The sequence below is a fragment of the Rhinoraja longicauda genome, chromosome 6, assembly GCF_053455715.1.
Source record: "Rhinoraja longicauda isolate Sanriku21f chromosome 6, sRhiLon1.1, whole genome shotgun sequence".
Lineage (NCBI taxonomy): Eukaryota > Metazoa > Chordata > Chondrichthyes > Rajiformes > Arhynchobatidae > Rhinoraja > Rhinoraja longicauda.
The window spans coordinates 54,455,951-54,468,956 of record NC_135958.1 but is presented as its reverse complement, the minus strand read 5'-3'; the positions used below and the strand labels follow the sequence as shown (position 1 = coordinate 54,468,956).

The window sequence follows — 13,006 nt, the reverse complement described above, 5'->3', positions numbered from 1 at the left end:
ATATTGACTTTGTTCCAAGTAAACAAAATTAAAATGTATGGCATATACCATAAACATAAAGTTAACTCGTCTCTTATTACTTAGACCGAAAACTCACACCGAAGATGTTATTTTTACACAGATTTCCGCCCAATACGTACACACAGTTTATACAGCACTGCGTTCGCGATCACAAGCAACACTCTTTCTTTATCCCGAATGACCGTGGACAAATCCCATGATTCCTTGCGTTTATCGAGATACCGAACTCGCTTATTATGGCACGCAATGTATTTGTATCCAACATTCCATGAATAGGATTAATCTACTGCTGAAGAGGTAATATTGACACAAAATGGTAACTTTTCGGGTTCAAACCCTTCTTCAGACGGATTCATTTCTCCAGAGATGCTGCCTGACCCGCTGAATTACCTCAGCTTTTTGTGTCTATCTTTGGTGTGAACCGGCATCTGCAGTTCCTTCCTACAAATATTGGCCAGGAGATTGGGAGAACTTTGAGGTCTTCTGGTGCTGCTGTGTGGTCAGGTATGCAAGGCATGCATTTTGGCATCACATTTAAAAGATGATACCTCCAAAAATGCAAAGATCTCTTCGATCTAGACTGAGTAGTCAGTCGAGATTACACAGCCAATTCCAGAAACTGGCTGAACTCCCAACTGTCCTGAGCTGAGAACCGAGGAAGTGACACTTCTAAGTTAAAACTAAGTTGCACTCTTGGTGCAAAAATTACGCTTGGTTCCATTTGTCATTGTCCTCACTTTTATGGTAACAAAACCTTTCGTAGACTAAACAAAAATTCAACACTGCAAATTCAGAACAAAATTAATTAATAGTTAACAAATGGTTAATTGAGTTAATGTACTGAAATACATTTGGAACAAAGGTGACTTCCCTTTGAGATGCTGGTTTATAGCAAAGATAGACACAAAGTGCTGGAGTAACTCAGCAGGTGAGGCAGAAAATGGATATGTGATGTTTCAGGTCGGGACTCTTCTTCAGAGGGGAGGAATAGACTACGATACAGCAGGGCTGGCAACAGATGACCTCAGGCTGGGTGGCTCCCTGATAGGCCAATTGTTGGCCGGCGATGGTGTGATCCCAAGAGGGATAACATCTTTGCACCATCGCATAACATCATTGCACCATTGCATAACATCATTGCAAACTGTGGAACTGGTTAACTGACTTTTAGTGGAGAAAGGGAGGGGGAGGGAGGAAGAAGCGAAGGCAGGGGGGAGTGAAGTGTTTGCAGAAGTTGCCTAAAATGTAGAGAATTCAACGTCCATACCGCTGGGTTGTAAGCTACCCAAGCGAAATATGAGGTGCTGTTCCACCAAGTTGTGTGTGGCCGGCCTCACTCCGGCAATGGAGGAGGCCAAGTATATTTCCTTTAAGTATGTTTGTAAGCCTCACAGTGACTTTAGTTTAGTTTAATTTAGCTTAGAGATACAGCGCAGAAACAAGCCCTTCGGCCCACCGAGTCTGCGCCTACTAGTACTATCCTACACACACTTGGGAGAATTTACAATTTTTTACTGAAGCCAATTAAGCTACAAATCTGTACGTCTTAGGAGTGTGAGAGGAAACTGGAGCACAAGGGGAAAATCCATGCGGTCACGGGGAGAACGTACAAACTACGTTCAGACAGCACCCATAGTCGGTCATTTAAAAAGGAGATTGAGCAACTAGACCTCCTCAACTTGATCAAAAAGGCCCACTTCAAAATGTAATCACTACTCTACTCACTCCGACCTGCGCGAGATCACCACTTATGAGGTGTTTGTGCAGTAATCAACCAGAACCAAACCCCGTGTCTCAGGCGCTGTAAGGCAGCAACTCTACCTCTGCACCACCATGTTTCCATGCCTTTGTGGAAATATGTAAATAAACAAGATTTGCAAACTCTGTGTTAGGTTAAAGTGTTACAAGACAAAGTGTGGTGGACTTTAAAGCATAGATTCTGGTATACTTTTAACTGGAATGAAAAGATTTACAAAACAAAGCAAGCTTATTTTAACGCTGCTATTTTTAAAGTGCCTGTATTTTGGTGTAAATTCAAAAGATTGCTTACCACAGAAACCAGGTTGGACAAGATGCAGAACGTGATCTCTTGTAATTTAGGCTGTTAAAATGGTAAAATGTGTAGTCTGGGCAAGAGTACTTGACTGACATGAACTTACAGCTAAAAGTATTCAGTTAACAGGAATGAAAACAGGTTGCAAACAAAAAAAAAGGAGTGCAGGAATGAATTAGCATCACAACAACAGATTTAACAGCGGGCAAACGAGAATAGCAAGAAAGAAAATGAAACAGAAGCTGGAATGGGCTTGGTCAAACTACACAAAATTACTCACAGTAATAGACAGCAGCCAATGTGCAGTACGATCGGCATAATACCAAATAATGTTTATCGCAACACTTACAACTTGTTACATCAAAGTAAAGAAGATGAGCCCTTAACAAGAGTGCATCATTCTCCTTTAAAATGTTTCCTCATCCTTTCTCTGCAGAAAGCATTGCTCTTTTGGGAACCATGATTTCACTCATCGATACCTTACCCAAGAGGCAATTATTTATGAATGACCCTCAGTGGGCTATTCAAGCAAGGCAGCAGTCACACCAAGCCCAGACAGATCGACACCAAGCACACACACAGACTTCCAGCTGAGGTCCACGCATCCCTACTGAGGGTGGGGATGTCGACTAATTTGCCCCTGTCTAGTTCAGCAACTCTGGGATCGATTGCAGGGCTCCTCTCAAGGGCCTGGCATCTCTCTGGCTCGGTGACTCACCCGATAAAACCACAGAACCAGCAGAGGCACATTGTTAATCATAGTCATGGATACAGATCACAGGCAAACAGGTCACAGTGCAGCGGTGGAGCTGCAGTCTTGCAGTGCCAGTCCCACATTCAATCCTGACCACGGGTGCTGCCTGTACAGAGCCTGTACGTTCTCCCTGTGACCACGTGGGTTTTCTCTGGGCGCTCCGGTTTCCCCCCACATTCTAAACACGTGTGGATTTGCTGTTAATTGGCTTCTGTAAATCGATCCCAGCGTGTCGGATAGAACGTATGTATGGGTGATCACTGGTTGGCGTGGACTCTGTGGGCCGAAGGGCCTGTTTCCACACTCTACCTCTATACTAATCTAAACTAATATTGTTGCACAGTTTCCAGCTGACAATTAGAACACAGTTCGGCAGAACGCACCATGGGAACTACACTCGTCCCCCTGCAGGACCTATACATCAGGAGGTGCAGATCCAGAGCAAGCAAGATCATGAGGGACCCCTGCCACCCCAGTAACGGACTGTTCCAGATGCTACGATCAGACAAACGCCTCCGCTGTCACGCTGTGAAGACGGAGAGGATGAGACGGAGCTTCTTCCCACAGGCCATCAGGACTGTCAACTTTTATAACCCCAGAGACTAAATTTTTGTCGACACTTTTTGTGCTATGTTTAGTAACTTATTAACTTTATTTATATGCTGTAATTGTAATTATTTTTGTGCACAACCCGCAGGCATTGCCACTTTCATTTCACTGCACATCGAGTATGTGTATGTGACAAATAAATTTGACTTGACTTGGTCCTAATTGTTACCATTTAGTTTGATCATTAATGAGATAACCTCATGTGACCCTAACTAGACAGAAGCAATAAAAAGGGGGACATTTATGTTTTACTTCTAAACACTGGGCAGTTTACATGGTTGTGACCCCTGACCTAATTTAGAATTTGCCTGAATTCTGGAGTCTGAAGAAGGGTCTCGACCCAAAATGTCACCCATTCCTTCTCTCCCGAAATGCTGCCTGACCCGCTGAGTTACCCCAGCATTTCGTGTCTACCTTAGATTTTGCCTGTTCAGTTCTATTCACTGCAAGCTCATTATCAGATCAAATATTTACCTCAAATATTTTTTCCTTTGGAATCCAAATTAATATTACAATCTGCCTTGAAATTTTCAAAAAAATCCATGACCTTACAATTGGTATAAGAAGATAACTGCAGATGCTGGTACAAATCGAAGGTTTTTATTCACAAAATGCTGGAGTAACTCAGCAGGTCAGGCAGCATCTCGGGAGAGAAGGAATGGGTGACGTTTCGGGTCGAGACCCTTCTTCAGACCTTACAATTGGTGTCTTCTATGGATGAGATACCAATGAAAACCATGGACTAAAGGATCACAAAGAGAGGGATTTCCAGTGCCAAAGTGTAGTATTTATCCATTGTAGATTTTACCTGTATTCGGGCTGACAGCATGAGGGGGGCATGGTCCATATAACCAACAATAGAGGGAATAGGCAGAGCTTTGGGATATTTACCTTGAAATGCTGAAACTAATGAATGACAAGGAGTGAAACATGAGCCATCATCTATCCTGCTGATGAGAAGGGTTACATTTCATATGTATCTTCTCCAGATACCCTGTGATCGCTATATTCATGCTATCTGTATTTCTAATCTCAATTTTTCTCACACGAACACAGACATGAACACATACACAAATGCCACATAGACACGCACACAGAAATGCTCACACATACATGCATACACACACAGACATGCAAGCGCAGACACACACACACCTACATGCACGTAAAGGTGCACGCACATACAAACACAGACATGCACAAATGCCACACAAACAAATGCGCGCACACACAAACACAGACACATGCACACACACAGACACACGCAGACACAAGCACACAGACACACACACATACACAGAAACACGCAGACACACACACACTTATGCACACACAAAGACACACACGCACACACACACAGACACACACACATACACAGACACACACAGACACACACAAAGACACACCCACACACACACAGAGACACACACACAAAGCCACACACACACATACAGACACACACAGATACACAGACACACGCACACACAGACACACACAGACAGACACAAAGACACACCCACACACACACAGACGCACACACAAAGACACACACAGACACACACACACACACACACACACACACACATACACACACACACACACACATACACACACACTGCCATTAAAGGTTCTGGACATGCCCTGCAAAACTTATACTGTTGTCTCAGCATCAGTGCAATAGCATGGTGACTCTGATACTTTTAGTGCCAACTGTTATGAAACAGTGCATTAAGGACCTTACAGGCAAGGAAGTGAAGGATTTCATGCACATATCAAAAACAATGTTGCCGAGTGCAGCGCTGAAACCAAAAATAAAACACATATACTTATATGCATCGCTTTGAACTATTTTCCATCCATTAGATATTTTAAGATTACTGAGCCTGTAACCTCTAACAGTATTAAACGTAACTCAAATTAGTTTTAATTATATCTCCTTATTGTTCCCATGTATATCGTTTCACTCCAGCTCAGCAGCAATTTTGCTTTGTATGTGGAAAAGCTGCTTTTTACATTAGAAATAGAGAAAGGGAGGCAGGATACCTACCCATCCTTTTTATAAAATTCCAGCATCATGTTGTCAGTAGCAACACTGAGTGGTCGCCTTGCCTGATCATGTTGCTTGCGGTCAGAATGGTCAATGTCTGGAGAAGGCATTGAGTTGTAGTTTGCGTTATGATTGGTGTGCAATGGGCTCCCGTAACTTCCAGTGACGTTAAATTCAATATCTGAATTTGAAAGAGATACAACACAAAGTATTTAACCACCAGATTCAAACATATTAACACATCTTGATTAGTACGGGTGTCAGGGGGTTATGGGGAGAAGGCAGGAGAATGGGGTTAGGAGGAAGAGATAGATCAGGCATGATTGCATGGCGGAGGAGACTTGATGGCGGCACGGTAGCGCAGCGGTAGAGTTGCTGCTTTACAGCGAATGCAGCGCCGGAGACTCAGGTTCGATCCTGACTACGGGTGCTGCAATGTAAGGAGTTTGTACGTTCTCCCCGTGACCTGCGTGGGTTTTCTCCGAGATCTTCGGTTTCCTCCCACACTCCAAAGACGTACAGGTATGTAGGTTAATTGGCTGGGTAAATGTAAAAATTGTCCCTAGTGGGTGTAGGATAGTGTTAATGTGCGGGGATCGCTGGGCGGCACGGACTTGGTGGGCCGAAAAGGCCTGTTTCCGGCTGTATATATATGATATGATATGATATGGGCCGAATGGCCTAATTCTACTATTCCTTATGACCTGATACCCAGCGTTTAAAGAAACATTTAGACCGGTACATGAATATGACAGGTTTAGAAGGATATGGGCCAAACACAGGCAAGTAGGACTAGTGAAGATGGGACATGTTGGTCGGTGTGGGAAAGTTGGGCTGAAGGGCCTGGTTTTACACTGTATGACTCTATGCCTCTATACTCATCTTCACCCTCTTTGAAAACGTCACCTATTCCTTTTCTCCAGAGATGCTGTTTGACTCGCTGAGTTACTCATAAGGTCATAAGGGATAGAAGTAGAATTAGGCCATTCGGCCCATCAAGTGTAAGCCATTTAATCATGACTGATCTATCTCTCCCCCCGAACCCCATTCTCCTGCCATCTCCCCATAACCTTTGACACCCGTACTAATCAAGAATCTATCTATCATGCCTTAAATATATCCACTGACTTGGCCTCCACAGCCTTCTGTGGCAAAGAATCCCACAGATTCACCACCCTCTGACTATGGAAAATTTTCCTCATCTCCTTCCTAAAAGAACATCCTTTAATTCTAAGGCTATGACCTCTAGTCCTAGACTCTCCCACTAGTGGAAACATCCTCTCCACATCCACTCTATCCAAGCCTTTCACTATTCAATGAGGTGTGTCCCCCCCTGCCCCCCCCCCCCCCATTCTTCTAAACCCCAGCGAGTGCAGGCCCAGTGCCGACAAACGCTCATCATAGGTTAACCTACTCATTCCTGGGATCATTCTTGTAAACCTCCTCTGGATCCTCTCCAGAGCCAGCACATCCTTGCTCGGATATGATGCCCTAAATTGCTCACAATATTCCAAATGTGGCTTTATAAATGCGCCTTATAGAGCCTCAACATTACATCCCTGTTTTTGTACACAAGCCCTCTTGAAATAAACGCTAGCTTTGCGTTTGCTTTCTTTACTATTGATTCGTTTTGCAGATTAACTTTTTGGGAATCCTGCACCAGCATTCCCAAGTCCCTTTGCACCTCCGATTTCTGGATTGCCACCCCATTTAGAAAAATAAGCCTTTATTCCTACGACCAAAATGCGTGACTCCACACTTTGCTACACTATATTCCATCTGCCACTTCTCTGCCCACTCTCCCAACCTGTCGGGAGAGTCCCTGCTTTCTCTATACTTCCTGCCCCTTCACCTATTTACGTATCATCTGCAAACTTTGCCACAAAGCTTTCAATCCCCTCGTCCAAATCATTTTATATACAGCGTGAAGAGTAGCGGCCCCAGCAATGACCCCTGCGGAACTCCACTAGTCACTGGCAGCCAACCAAAAAAAGCCCCCTTTATTGTCACTCTTTGTCTTCTGCTTCCAGCCAACCTGCTATCCATGCTAGTAGCTGCCCTTTGATACCATGGGGTCTCATCATCCTTGGCAGCCTAACGTGTGGCACCTTATCAAAGGCTTTCTGAAAATCTAAGTAAACAACATCTGCTAACACTCCTTTGTCTGGCCTGCTATTTCCTTCTTCAAAGAATTCCAGCAAATTTGTCAAGCAAGACCTCCCCTTCACAAAGCCATGCTGACTTTGGCCTACAGTATTTTATCTTGAACTTCTAAGTACTCCATAACCTCATCCTTTAAAATGGACTATAAAATCTTACCAACCACCGAAGTCAGACTAACCGGCCTGTAGTTCCTACAATTCTGCCTTGCTCCCTTTTTGTGCAGCAGGTTAATATTGACAATTTTCCAATCATCTGGGACCACTCCTGACTCGAGTGATTCTTGAAATATCTATCAATGCCCCCACAATCTCTAAAGCCACCTCTCTTTTTCTGTGCTTCAGCTTTTTGTGTCTGTCTTTCATTTGAACCAGCATCTGCAGTTCCTTCCTGCCCATTCTGTCTGTTCCACTGGATAATATTCAACTTGGTCTCAAATCTTCTACCTTGTGTCCCAAAATTGGAGCTATATCCTACTACTGCTGTTTGATGTTAAAGCCTAAATTGACTAACGTTTTCAACGTCTACATTTTGGCACAATTGAAGGCATTGCTTTCCATTGTTCTCACTTGTGCTCAGCAAGCCTGTGGTGTTGCTTCATGCCTCATGCTCCTCATTACAAAGACAGCAAACAGTGCATCCAGGTCCAATATTAGCAGCGATGTTAAGCTTGAGTCAGTACGAAAGTGACGCAAAAAGAAGCTGCTCGTTTTGACGAAATACTAAACACTCCCTCTTCTCCCCTCTCCCATTAGACAAGAGGTACAGAAGTATGAAAACCCACACCTCCAGGTTCAGGGACAGTTTCTGTTAACAAACAGCTGAACCATCTTATCAACAACTAGAAGAGTTTAGAGTTTAAATTGGATTAGAGTTCATCCCTTTAAACTTGTCCTATCCATGTACCTGTCTAATCGTTTCTTAAACATTGCCATAGTACCTGCCTCAACTACCTCTCCAACAGCTCGTTCCATACACCCACCACCCTTTGTGTGAAAAAGTTACCCCTCAGGTTCTTATTAAATCTTTTCCCCTCATCTTAAACCTATGTCCTCTGGATAGACAATAGACAATGGGTGCAGGAGTAGGCCATTCAGCCCTTCGAGCCAGCACCACCATTCAATGTGATCATGGCTGATCATTCTCAATCAGTACCCCATTCCTGCCTTCTCCCCATACCCCCTGACTCCGCTATCTTTAAGAGCTCTATCTAGCTCTCTCTTGAAAGCATCCAGAGAATTAGCCTCCATGGCCTTCAGAGGGAGAGAATTCCACAGATTTACAAGTCTCTGACTGAAAACGTTTTTCCTCATCTCCGTTCTAAATCGCCTACTCCTTATTCTTAAACTGTGGCCCCTGGTTCTGGACTCCCCCAACATTGGGAACATGTTTCCTGCCTTTAACGTGTCCAATCCCTTAATAATCTTATATGTTTCAATAAGATCCCCTCTCATCCTTCTCAATTCCCCTTCTCTGGGCAAAAGACTGTACGTTTACCCGATATATTCCTGTCATGATTCTGTACACCTCTACAAGACCACCCCTCATTCTCCTGCACTTAGCCTGCTCAACCTCTCCTTAGAACTCAGGCCCTCGAGTCTTGGCGACAGCCTCGTAAATCGTCTCTACACCCCTTCCAGCTTGTAAATAATTCACTAATTCAGCGCTTACCTCCTGGGAAGAACCAATCAGCATGTTGAATTAAGGGCTCAATAATTCCCACAATTTGTATGGAAACAGTTGTCATCATTTCAGTCATGGACCTTTGGACAAAAAATAACATTCAAGTTAACTGTGTTTCAGTGAATTAATTATTCACAAAAATAATTAGCACCTTACAACAAAGCTTTCTCCAGTACTCCATGGTCTAATTGCATCTTAATTAATACTGACTGGCTAATTAATTTATTGCATCGTATGGGAGGCGCATTCCCAATCTCGTTGTACCCCTGTACAATGACAATAAAGATATATTGTATTGTATTGTATTGTATCAGCTGATGATACAATGGAGCATTGACAAGGAGACAGTTACCAGGTTCAGCTTCCAACCTCTGCTTATGTTCCTGGTAATGACAAGGGTTGTAATAGAATTTCCATCAGCAATCAAAGGCCGGCACTATGGCACAGCGGGTGGAGCTGCTGCCGTACAGCACCAGAGACCCGGGTTCGATCCTGACCTCGGCTTCTGTCTGTGTGGAGTTTGCGCGTTCTCCCCGTGACCGAGTGGGTTTCCTACGGGTGCTCCGGTTTCCTCCCACATTTCCAACGACGTACGGGTTTGTCGGTTAATTGCACCTAGTGTGTAAGAAGTGCATGCTTCTTGATTAGTACGGGTGTCAGGGGTAATGGGGAGAAGGCAGGAGAATGGGGTTGAGAGGGAGAGCTTGAACGTGTGATCGATGGTCGGCAGGGACCCGGTAGGCCGAAGGTCTTGTTTCCAAGCTATAGCTATAGCTCTAAAATAAAATAAAATAAATTAAACCAAGCTAGGGAAAGGCCTTAAAAACATGAGCCAATTGTGAGAATTTTGAGCGAGAGAAGGTTATGCTTTAATTTCTTCCTTGATGACCTTATGACTGTTAATATAAAATTAAATCCAGGCAAATAAATCTTACCCTTCGTTGGCTGTCCACAACAGATTGGGTCCCAGCACGATCGCCATATTACCGGGTGTCATTTTGTTGGCATCTTGGTATTCTGTTAGTTTGGCTAAGAATTTTACCAAGTATCTGCAGTTTAAAAAAATTGCAATGAGTAAATTAGCTCATTATCAAAAAAGAAGAAATTTGCCACGGTGATAATTAGCAATGAGGATAAAAACAATCACAGCTCAATGTAAAGACCCTGCTTTTGTTTCAGAAGATTGAGATTATAATTGCATCTTTAACTCAGAAAACATCCCAAGCTGTTTCCTGGAGACTGATTCACAAATATATTAACTCCGTGGAGAATAGGGTGAAAGAAATGGGCTTGGTGTTTGGTCTTAGATGAGAACAGGGCAGATGGAGAAGCAAAAGGGGCTAAAAGGAGGAATCTCAGAAGCATGGAGCCCAGATGACTGAACGCAGAGGTGGATCAAAACAAGATGAGTCTTACAAAAGTCAAGACAAAAACCAAAAGCCAAGGGCAGCACAGTGGCGCAGCCATTTTACAGCACCAGAGACCCGGGTTCGATCCTGACTACAGGTGCTGTCTGTACGGAGTTTGTACGTTCTCCCCGTGACCGCGTGGGTTTTCTCCACGCTTCCTCCCATGGCTCCCGGCTCTCTTTAATCTTCTCACCTCTTATTTATTCAATTACATTCTTCTGCGGAGCCATATCTAATATTACTGAATTTGAACATTCTTCTTTTAATAAAATCATATGCTAGTCACAGACATACCGTTGTACAACTGATCCCCCCTCTCTAAAACGATTCCATCGCTAATTAATTCACCTCTATATTTATCACCTAAACTATTCCAGATGTCCCCTGACTAGTCTCTCGTTCTAAACTATCTAAAGATTCTCCAGCCATATATTGTTTAAATTCCTTCCATTTCTCAGCCCTATCTAAGTGCTTCCAGGCTGCACCTTTCTCTCCCCAACCATATACTTTGCTTGAGAGATACAGCGTGGAAACAGGCTTGGCCCATCAAGACCGCACTGTCCATTAATCACCCATACACTAGGTCCATCCTACACACTAAGGACAATTTAGAGATGCCAATTAACCTACAAACCCGCACGTCCTTGGAATGTGGGAGGAGGCTGGAGCACCTGAAGAAAACCCACGCAGTCACAGGAAGTACGTACAAACTCCGTACAGACAGCACCCGTAATCAGGATCAAACTTCTCTGCCGCTGTAAAGCAGCAACTCTACCGCTGCACCACCTATCCTATTATAATACATAGAATAAACTTAAAATACATAGAACTAGCTCTGGGCCCAGACTTAGAACAGCTAAATTAGTCTGTAGTGGCCTCTAGAGATAGCATTCCATTCCACAAAACTACGCCGATAAAAAAAAACAATCAACCAATAAATTAAATCTCTTGCTTTTTATTAGAATCGTGGGCAAATTTGCTTTATTCATTATGTAACCCAGGTTGGGAATCCGCACTACTGTACCACTGCAGTGATTCACACCACTGCACTAATAAGAAAATAAATGGAGAGCCAGACTTGAATTGTAGACAATTGTGGTACTTAAGTTTACCTGAAATTGTTGTAATTTGTCTTGGGTAACTTCTCACACGCATTCCATAATGCTTGAAGCTGCTTATCTTGGTCCTGAATACTGGTTATTTCCAAACAGAGAGAGATAATTGCCCACACTTACAAATGTTCCAGTATTATGATAACTATTTTAAAGATAAGTCTTAAAAACGTACATCTCTGGAAATGTTAAATATGCAACCTTACCGGTTAGTCCATCTCCAAATATATATTTGACTATCATATAATTACAGCCAAATTATTTTAGTTTAGAGATACAGATTGGAAACAGGCCCTTCAGCCCACCGAGTCCATGTCGATCAATGATCACCTGCATACTAGTTCTACCCTCCATACTGGGGGACAATTTACAGAAGCCAATTAACCTACAAATCTGCACGTTTTTGGGAGGTGGGAGAAAACCAGAGTTCCCGAAGAAAACCCACACGGTCACAGGGAGAATGGGTAAACTCCATACAAACTGCACCCTAACCTGGGTCTCTGGCGCTGTAAGATAGCAACTCTACCAATGCGCCACTCTGCTGTGTTTATGTTGGTCTATTATGACAAACAAGATGGCACCAGAGTGTCAACATTCTTTGCATGCTCTTCACAGAGGAGGATCTACTGTAATTCGATACAATCGTTCTACTCTTTTAAATCTTTTATCTACCTGTGAAGTCAAAATCTAACCTCTTGTGTCCATGTTCGGTATAAAACAGCATCTGCAGTTCCTTCCTACACAGGTACATGGATGGGACAGGTTTAAAGGGATGTAGGCCAAATGCCGGCGGGAGGGATTAGTGCAGATGATGCACGTTGGTTGCAATGGGCAAGTTGAGCCGAGGGGCCTGTTTCCACACAGTATGACTCTATGACTCTATGATTTGTCTGCTAGCGAGGGAGCTTGAACCTACCAATTATATTGATAAGCAACAATTTATTCCTGATATTTGAGGGAAGGTTCAGTGGACTGTTTGCACATTCTTCTTTATGTTGGACGATGGCTATTTTGTGAATAGTATCCAATGCTGTTAACTCAAAAGCTATGTGGAAATTCTATGAAAAGGAAGGGTGATACAGACCTATTTGCCTGTTCAAAGGACAGTGCAGTATTTTATCATTAAGTCGACCCTGTTATTACGTCTCAGAATAAAAT

At 43.3% G+C, this 13,006-nt stretch overlaps 1 protein-coding gene across 11 annotated transcripts in view; it reads right to left on the bottom strand.

The window, feature by feature from the left end:
- Nucleotides 1-13,006, bottom strand: part of LOC144594466 (rho GTPase-activating protein 44-like) — a 261,024-nt gene that overhangs the window by 30,305 nt on the left and 217,713 nt on the right. For 6 of the 11 annotated variants that reach the window (XM_078400965.1, XM_078400971.1, XM_078400974.1 and 3 more), the window contains exons 13-16: nucleotides 11,849-11,929; nucleotides 10,263-10,376; nucleotides 9,316-9,407; nucleotides 5,485-5,665 (exon numbers count right to left, since the gene is read on the bottom strand). In XM_078400965.1, the coding sequence (XP_078257091.1) occupies nucleotides 5,485-5,665; nucleotides 9,316-9,407; nucleotides 10,263-10,376; nucleotides 11,849-11,929 (468 nt within the window). Of the gene's footprint in view, nucleotides 1-2,071; nucleotides 2,123-5,484; nucleotides 5,666-9,315; nucleotides 9,408-10,262; nucleotides 10,377-11,848; nucleotides 11,930-13,006 lie in introns of all 11 variants that reach the window. The other 5 variants (XM_078400964.1, XM_078400970.1, XM_078400973.1 and 2 more) reach the window with 1 other exon arrangement.